This window comes from Stomoxys calcitrans, chromosome 3 (assembly GCF_963082655.1).
Source record: "Stomoxys calcitrans chromosome 3, idStoCalc2.1, whole genome shotgun sequence".
NCBI classification, from domain to species: Eukaryota; Metazoa; Arthropoda; class Insecta; order Diptera; family Muscidae; genus Stomoxys; species Stomoxys calcitrans.
This window is the reverse complement of record NC_081554.1, coordinates 139864496-139873988: the sequence shown is the minus strand read 5'-3', so window position 1 is coordinate 139873988 and position 9493 is coordinate 139864496. Positions and strand designations below refer to the sequence as shown.

At 37.9% G+C, this 9493-nt stretch overlaps 2 protein-coding genes across 2 annotated transcripts; one reads left to right on the top strand and one right to left on the bottom strand.

The window, feature by feature from the left end:
- The first annotated feature begins 3202 nt into the window (after positions 1-3202).
- Positions 3203-5389, top strand: LOC131996168 (histone H1-like). The gene is made up of 2 exons (XM_059365621.1): positions 3203-3871; positions 5339-5389. The coding sequence occupies exons 1-2, from the start codon at positions 3203-3205 to the stop codon at positions 5387-5389; spliced, it is 720 nt and encodes a 239-aa protein (XP_059221604.1).
- Positions 5390-8862: 3473 nt separating this feature from the next.
- On the bottom strand, positions 8863-9245 carry LOC131995795 (histone H4). The gene has a single exon (XM_059364893.1). It carries the CDS (start codon positions 9240-9242, stop codon positions 8931-8933), a length of 312 nt encoding a protein of 103 aa, XP_059220876.1. The 5' UTR covers positions 9243-9245; the 3' UTR covers positions 8863-8930.
- Positions 9246-9493: the final 248 nt, after the last annotated feature.

Here is a 9493-nt window from a genome sequence, read left to right as displayed (position 1 = left end):
CAAGATCATTTGTGCCGAATATAAGAATCGGAGGAGAGGTCATAGCCAGCACCAGTACAATTAGGTACTTGGGGGTCATGTTTCAGGAGGACATGTCCTTCAAGAAACATGTCGGCCATGTACTTAAGAAGGGCTGGGCTGCCTTGACCACCTTCAAGGGCCTGCTGACGGGGAGAGGAGGATTGAGCAGAAAGATCAGGCTTGCTGTATATAAGCAGGTTATACGACCCACGATGTCATACGGATTCCCGACCTGGTATTCCATAAGCTCCCACCAGATGGAATGGATAAGGGTCATTGAGAGAAAGATGTTAGTATACTGCCTTGGATTGAGGGGAAGGCAGGACGTTGCTGGATTTTATAGGAGACCTTCGTGTAGAAGAATTTATGAGGAAGGAGGAATGCCGCGAATTGATAGATTTATGGTCGGGACGGCTGTGAACCATCTATCGAAATGCCGAGATCATGTGAATGGCATGATTAGGGAGTGTGAACTGGCAGACGGGGAACTGCAAAGTATCCTTGATGATAGAGGACATTTGACATCGATGAGTCTGATGAAATTGATCGATGGAGGTATGATGTTTGGCGATGACGACAAGCTACTGTTCTACCATCGGAGGTATGGCCAGTATGGCCATGATAGCCTTGTATATAATACGACGCAATGATCCTGGACCGGTCCCACATAGATTATTTTGTTTTGCTTCATTTATTTATGATTTTGTAAATATTTATACTTTTGATTTTTTGTAATAACGATAGATTGGATTTGTTTTTGTTTTATTGTTTTTTTTTTTTTTGTTTTTGTTTTGTTTTTGTAAATATTAGATTAGGCTAGTTTTTTTAAGGTACTTTATAAGTAAAAACAGGAGAGTAGAGATCTCGGTTTTTTTCCATTTTTCCGAGGCATAATTTGAATGGATTACTGGCTAAATGTCATGTTTAGAATAAGAAAACGAATTGGGCTGGCCTTGCCATTTATTTACATATATTTATATATATTCTTGAATAATAAATCTCTAGATAAATTAAAGATGCTTAGAGGATAATTTTAAGGAAATAGAATTAAAACGCAAATATTGTAAACTGAAATCGATTGGAAAATAAAACAAGTATAAAACAAAAAAAAAACCGTAAGGCAACTATTACAGTGTTAACAGTGTTTGTGTGCATATCGTGAAGTGAACTAAAAACCTCTAGTGAAAAATGGCTCGTACTAAGCAAACTGCCCGTAAATCTACTGGTGGCAAAGCCCCTCGTAAGCAATTGGCTACCAAAGCTGCTCGTAAGAGCGCACCAGCCACCGGTGGTGTTAAGAAGCCACATCGTTTCCGCCCTGGTACCGTTGCTTTGCGTGAAATCCGTCGCTACCAGAAGAGTACTGAGTTGTTGATCCGCAAATTGCCTTTCCAACGTTTGGTTCGTGAAATTGCCCAAGATTTCAAGACTGACTTGCGTTTCCAGAGCTCTGCTGTCATGGCCTTGCAAGAAGCTAGCGAAGCCTACTTGGTCGGTCTCTTCGAAGATACCAACTTGTGTGCCATCCATGCCAAGCGTGTCACCATCATGCCCAAGGATATCCAATTGGCCAGACGTATTCGTGGAGAACGTGCTTAAATTATTGACATTTTAAAAGCCAACTTTTTTTTACAAAAACAATCGGTCCTTTTCAGGACCACAATATTTTTATATAAAGAAGAGAAAAAAATTTATTCAAAACTTACACCTTTTTATTTTTATTAAAATAAATAAATATAGTCTTTTTTTTGGGGATGGAAAAATACACTATTTATATTAAAAAAAAATTTTTTCTTTTCTATGCGTTTTACTTTTGGTAATATTGAGTTTCAAAACATGGAGCGAAATCAAAAACTTTTTTTAAAAAAAAATTATTTAATTTACTTTTTATGTTAAATTGAAAATTTTTATTTTCTATTAGCAACAGTATATTTGCTGTTATTCTTTTTGCAAAATTTGATTTTTCGTAGTAGCTACATAACAAGAATGAATGAAGATAAAAACAGCCAGGCCAATACATTCGAGAGAATTTTAACTTTAAATAGATAATTTAGATACATTGAATATACATTTTTTCTGTATTTTTTTATTATTTTTAAACAAATGATATTTTTTGCTATTCTAAAAACTGTTTTAAAAAGAATAAAATAGTATTTTAATATTTTAAATTATTAAAGGGAAATAGATTTCGTTCGGTATGCAACTGTTCTACATTTGCTTGCTTAGACAAGGGCATTTTTCAATTTGTGTTTAATTTGCAAAAAAAAAAATATATATATATTTTTTTAAATTTGTGATTGCAACAATACATTGTTTAGAATATACAATTTTAAATTTTTTATTTAGTTTCAAGTCCACTTTATATAGAAAAAAATATTTTATAATAAATGCAATAGAGCTCATCGCACATTTTGCATAGCCAACGACGTTGGTATAACATAGCACCGTAATATTTTAGACTTTTCGTAACAAACGTACACTTTTTACAAATTATGTAACATTTTAATAGAAATCTATCATTTCTATAATATTTTATGATAAAATTTTCCTAAAACATTTTTACATTAGAGCTTTCAAATTAATTTGCAGAAAAACTTTTATTCATGGAAAATACGCCAATATGGTGAATTCAACTGTCATAGACTACATAATAAAATCGATTATTTCACTATGAAAATCATCCAAATTTTCACTTTTTTTTACACTTCTTTCAAGAAAACATATCAAGATTCCATACTAAATTTTTATAAAAACCAATTTTCAATAAAAATTGGAAAATTTTTTAATTTAGTTACAATTTTATCATAACATTTTTATAAACTTTCAACTCAAACCCTTATAACTCGGTAACGCTTAAAGATAATTAACTCGGATTTTCTTTAATGATTAGCTGGATATCTCTACTAGAAGAATTGTATAAAAAATAAAAAGAAATTGTTACTATCTCATCGTAAAATGAATAATTCTGTGAAAACTTTTGTAAAAATTTTTATTCGCTTCCACACAACGTTTCGCAAAATTTCGTAGTTGACTACTATGTACTTCTCATAATTTCGATGTACCCAGCCATCACTAGTCTAAAGGTTGAAACCATATTTTCAACCAATCAGCGTACACCAGTAGTGAGTGTATATTTACAAAGTGTTAAAGTGTGTTTAAAAAGAAAAATATAAGTGAAATCATGTCTGACGCCGACGTTGTTGAAGCCACCGCATCTCCAGTCGCCGCTGTTGAGAAAAAGGCACCTAAGAAAGCCGCTGCCAAGGCAAAGAAACCCTCTGCTGCCCCAAGCCATCCACCAACCCAACAAATGGTCGATGCTGCCATCAAAACATTGAAAGAACGTGGTGGTTCCTCATTGCCTGCCATCAAGAAATACTTGGCCAGCACATACAAAGTTGATGCTGTAAAATTGGCCCCATTCATCAAGAAGTACTTGAAGAGCGCTGTTGCTAGTGGAAAATTGATCCAAACTAAAGGTAAGGGTGCCTCCGGTTCATTCAAATTGTCCCCATCTGCCTCGAAGGAACCTAAAGCAAAGAGCGCTGAAAAGAAGAAGAAGGCCCCAGCCGGTGATAAGAAAAAGAAGGCAGCAGCACCCAAAAAGGCAGCCGGTGAAAAGAAAGCCGCTGGAAAGAAGCCTTCCGCTGCTAAAAAGACCGCCGAGAAGAAGAAGACCGAAAAGGCCAAGGCTAAAACTGCCAAAAAGACAGGTACAGTTAAAGCTAAACCCGCAAAAACAGCCGCCAAAGCATCAGCCACTAAACCAAAGGCACCCAAGGCAAAAACCACCGCTGCCAAGCCCAAAAAGGCTGCCGCAGCAAAGAAGCCAGCTGCCAAGAAGACCGCCGCTAAGAAGTAATTTTTCCATGCAAAATTACTTATCATGTCAAAATTATTATTTTCGATATTCGAAAGCAGTATATCTAACAGCCCTTTTCAGGGCTACAAAAAAATTTTTAAAAAGAGACCAAATTTAACTCAAACAATTTTTTAATTACCTAATAAATACTATGTTAATTTTAAGGGAAAAGCTAATCACAGCCCTTTTCGTAGCTGTAAAACATCTGTTGAAATCTTTTAATACCATTGTTACCTAATATGGGAATAAATTACCCTTTAAGGAAATTTAAGTAATCACATGTTAAATGGGATTTTTTCCGCAACTGGATTAACTGTTTCACTTAGGGTCATAAACCAAAGCAATTACTAAGAATTATGAAAATCACTTAATGTTAAAGAAAATCTCATTTAGCATACCTAACCAATAAGAGAGTGGCGTACAATATTCCCTTCAAAAATCGCACTTAGCATACCTATTTCATTCTTTACGAGCATACCTACCCATAGATCTCGCGTACAAACGCATAAGTCCACATATACATCTCTACACCATTTCACGCTAACACGCTAACTAGTATACATCCCTAAAAAATTTAGTATCAACACACACGCTCACATATACTCGAACATCAATACAACGTTGCATACCGAGTGTTTGAGCATAAGAGCAATATGTGTTGATCATACTACTGTAGATGTAGATGGTGCTAAGCAAGGAGGGCAATATTAGAGTATGGGTAGTATACATATTTTATTTTAAAAAAGTAATAAGGGCAATGTGAGGGTGAGTGGTAGATATATTTTTTCTTTAAATTTGTAAATATAAATTAATTTTAGTTGAATAACGAATTAAGTCTCTTTTTTAATTTATTTTGTGGCCCTGAAAAGGGCCTTTGATGTTGTAGGGAAAATATTGTACGACGAAATAAGTATGCCATTTACTTGGAGCTGGTGTACTTAGTAACGGCTTTGGTACCTTCACTGACAGCGTGCTTAGCCAACTCACCGGGCAATAATAGACGGACGGCAGTTTGGATTTCCCGACTGGTGATGGTGGAACGCTTGTTGTAGTGAGCCAAACGGGAGACTTCGGCGGCGATACGTTCAAAGATATCGTTGACGAAACTGTTCATGATGCTCATGGCCTTTGAGGAGATACCAGTATCGGGATGGACTTGCTTCAACACTTTGTAAATGTAGATAGCATAACTCTCCTTACGCTTGGTGCGTCTCTTGGTCTTGTCACCCTTAGTGATGTTCTTTTGTGCTTTGCCGGCCTTCTTTGCTGCTTTACCACTGGCTTTTGGAGGCATTTTCACTTGGTTTTTTTTTAAGTCACACAAACACTTTTAACACTGTTCACGATTTTGTGTGTTTGATGGCTTACTCGGAATATTTAAACCATTTCATGCACAAGATATTCAGGTAGACGAAAACAGTCGCTATGTTTACGAAAACAACCCTCTAAATTTAGCTACACGATGGATCCGAAAGTATAAATACTGCAGTTCATGCTGCGAATTAATATGCGATGGACTCGGTTGACACCTCACTCAGATCCATGGTGGATCGTGCTGTGGCTGATGTGGATGATGGGACGCCGCTGGTGACTTTTTCTAGGGTATTTATGGCTGATGGTTCAACGATTTCAGATAGGTCGGAGTGGAGTAGGGGGGCTTTGTCTCTTCGGTCCAGGTGCGCGAGATGTTGGTCACCAGACCTTCGAAAAGATCTAGTGGAATTGACGGAGTTCCGGACATTGTATTGAAGAGGACAGATGAATTGGTTCATACCTTTCTCGCTGTCCTCTTCAATCATTGTCTGAATCTTGGCTACTTCCCTGGAGCTTGGAAGAAGGCCATGGTGGTCCCGATTAGGAAACCCGGCGCCGATCCACTCTCTGCCACGGGTTATCGACCTATCTCTTTACTCTCGTCTTTTGGCAAGCTACTTGAGGCGTTTCTTCTCTCCAGGATTAAGGATGTACTTGAGGACAGGAGGATTCTGCGCGATTGCCAGTTCGGCTTTCGGTCTGGCCTTGGGACCTCGCACGCACTTGTAGCCCTCACCGACTTTGTTGTTGGGGGCTTCGAGAAGAGGTGGGTTTCCATTGCGATCAGTTTGGATTTTTCCAAGGCGTTCGACACGGTCTGGCACAACGGCCTTCTTTATAAGCTCCAGTCCTTTGGCTTTGGTCATCAGACATGTAGGATGATAGCAAGCTTCCTTCGGGGGCGCGTATATAGGGTTAAAGTCGGCGAGGAGATGTCTGTGCAGCGCCACGTTTCAGCAGGGGTGCCGCAAGGTTCTCTGCTGGGACCGGTGTTGTACAACATCTTCGTTTGCGACATTCCTGCACCCCCCGAAAGGTGCTTGCTTTTGACCTACGCGGATGACGTATTGGTGGTGAGTTCTGGTCCAAGGGCCAGCACGGTTACCGGACGGCTCAATGCGTACCTTGCGTCTCTGCATGGCTATTTCAAAGACTGGGGCCTGAGGCTCAATGTTGGTAAGTGTGTGGCAGTCGTGTTTAGCGGCAAGTCCAAACGGATTGTCTATCCGAATTTCAGACGCTATGTCCCTGTGCTTCGTATAGGTGGCCGGATTATTCGTGTGCAGGATTCTATGAGGTACTTGGGCGTTGTTTTTCACGGTCGATTCGACTTCTGTAGACATGTTGATTTCGTGCTCTGTAAGGCGAAGTCTGTTTACTTTGGCTACTGCAGACTCCTCGGCATGAGGGGTGGTCTTCCTCCTGATGTAAGGGTTCTGATTTACCGACAGGTAATCAGGCCCATACTTACATACGCCTTTTCCGCCTGGTGTGGTATTTCGTCACACCAGATGGAAAGACTACGTGTATGAGAAAGGAGGATCATTAGGACATGCCTTGGGATGAGGAGACGCGTTGTGGTGGATGGTTCTGTCAGGAGTACACCGTGCAGGCAGATATATGGGGCCGTTGATTTCCCTAGGATTGACGTGTTTATGGTTAGGAGCGCCCTCAGATACTTTGAAAATTCTCGAGCTTCTAGTAACTTGATTGTTCAAGCTTCTCTTGACCATCCTCCGGACACTTCATCCGAGGTCACTATGAGGCATTTACGCCCGTCAGCCCTTGCCAACTTGAATGATGAAGGGATGCTGTTCTCTGATGACGTCCTGATATTTTACCATAGGAGATGTTCTCGCGGAAGGGGTGCCCCGGAGTCGAGTCGATGTAAATAGTGTACATAGTCTTTAGTTTAGATATCGTTTAGTTTTTAATTTCTTGTATATATTATTTAGGTTTATATTTATGTACTTTTTAGTTTAAGTTACCTTTTTAAGTTTAAATTTTAAGTTTTGAGAGAATTGCCCTTTTTAAGTTTGTGCTAAATTTTCGGGTGACATGATCTTATTTTTTTTTTCTTATGTATTTTAAATGAAGAGTGTGATCTATATTGCTACCTGTTGTATTCAACTGAATTTGGAAGACCCTGATATATTTTTTTTTTGCTGGGTAATATTGTATACGGAATCTTTATTTTCTAAGGTTGTTTTGTAAATTAAATTTAAGAATTTCATCAATAAAATGGCCTTTTGCAAAAAACAAAAAACAAAAACAAAACTGCGAACTAATATCATTTGTGTTTCAGTGCTAAGTGAAGTGAATTAAAAAAAATAACTAAAAATGTCTGGTCGTGGTAAAGGTGGCAAAGTTAAGGGAAAGGCAAAGTCCCGTTCCAACCGTGCTGGTCTTCAATTCCCCGTCGGTCGTATCCATCGTTTGTTGCGCAAAGGCAACTATGCTGAACGTGTTGGTGCCGGAGCTCCAGTTTACTTGGCTGCTGTCATGGAGTATTTGGCCGCTGAAGTTCTTGAATTGGCTGGCAACGCTGCTCGTGACAACAAGAAGACAAGAATTATCCCCCGTCACTTGCAATTGGCTATCCATAATGACGAAGAATTGAACAAATTGCTGTCCGGTGTCACCATTGCTCAAGGTGGTGTATTGCCAAACATCCAAGCTGTTCTCTTGCCCAAGAAGACCGAAAAGAAGGCTTAAATTATCTACGAGCATCAAAGAAAAAATGTAAATACAGGCCATCGTATAAATCAATAACAATCCGTCCTTTTCAGGACGACAAAAATTTTTTTAAAAGAGAAAAAACTATATCAAACCTTATTTTATCAAGAAAATTTACTTAAAAAATAGTTTTAAATAATAAATAAAATTTTAATTGCAGTTAAATTTAAAAAAAAAAATATTTTTTGGTCGATTTTTTTTTCAGTGGATTTGGTAATTTGCTAGCAATTTCGTTATTCGAAATTTCCTTAAACAATCCTGTTTTAGGCGTAAATACAAAAAAATCTGCCATCTATTGTTTATAGGTAAACATTTTCAAATATGTTTACATCTTATCGACTATTACAGGTCTTTTAATATACATGTCATAATTATCAGTTATCAATTATCATGCATCAACATATCGCCTTTTTGCATACATTAACATAATAAGAATTTAGTTTTATGGACCCTACTCAAGATTATCGGCATTTAATAGGATCAATGTTACCATTAGGGTACTGTAAAAACTATTTATTTTACATTTGAATATCACATGGTAATCATTGTTCATTTTCTGATGCTAAAAAAAATTGGCATATGTAATAACAAAACATCGAAACGAAGTATCTACGATCGTCCCTCTTCGTACATTTGTGACAAAGTTAGCAGCTCCAAGCAAAGGAAACATTTAATGGTAGTATATGCGTGCATTTTGGTATCTGTGTGTATGTATGCTTTTTAGTGTTGTATACCATCGTTTCATCGTATTTTTCTAATGGCGTCGGTTTTAGTTTCGTCATGTATGTATGTATATTATAGAAGCTACATTTTTGCCGACGGCAAATTGAAAAATGGTAATATTTATTTTCAAATAAATTTTATGTATTTTTTTTTTTAGTAAAAATTTATAACAAGATATATCTCTTTTTAAATATGTTTTGTGGTCCTGAAAAGGACCGATTGTTTTAGTTTTAAAGTTTTTAAAATTTTCTCCAAAATAGCGTCAAGATAATGTTTAACCGCCGAAACCGTACAAAGTGCGGCCTTGTCTCTTCAAAGCGTAGACGACATCCATAGCGGTGACGGTTTTACGCTTAGCGTGTTCAGTGTAGGTGACAGCATCACGAATAACGTTTTCCAAAAACACCTTCAGGACACCACGGGTTTCTTCGTAAATCAATCCAGAGATACGCTTTACACCGCCACGACGAGCCAAACGTCTGATTGCAGGCTTGGTGATACCTTGGATGTTATCACGCAACACTTTACGATGACGTTTAGCGCCACCTTTTCCCAAGCCTTTGCCACCTTTACCACGACCAGTCATTTTTTCACTTTTTAAATTAAATTCACTTCACAAGATATGCACAAGAACTAATACTTACCATGCTGCGATACCTCATATTTATACAAAATCCGCTCTGAATTTACTACATACACATACGCTTCGATCTATCTTCGGGGTTGTTCGTATACACTTCGTGTGTACAGATACAAATGTTGAAGCATATACGCAGCACACACCCTTATTGAAAACTGTAGCCCGCCAAATTTTTTCTATAAATATCGGGAATCGCT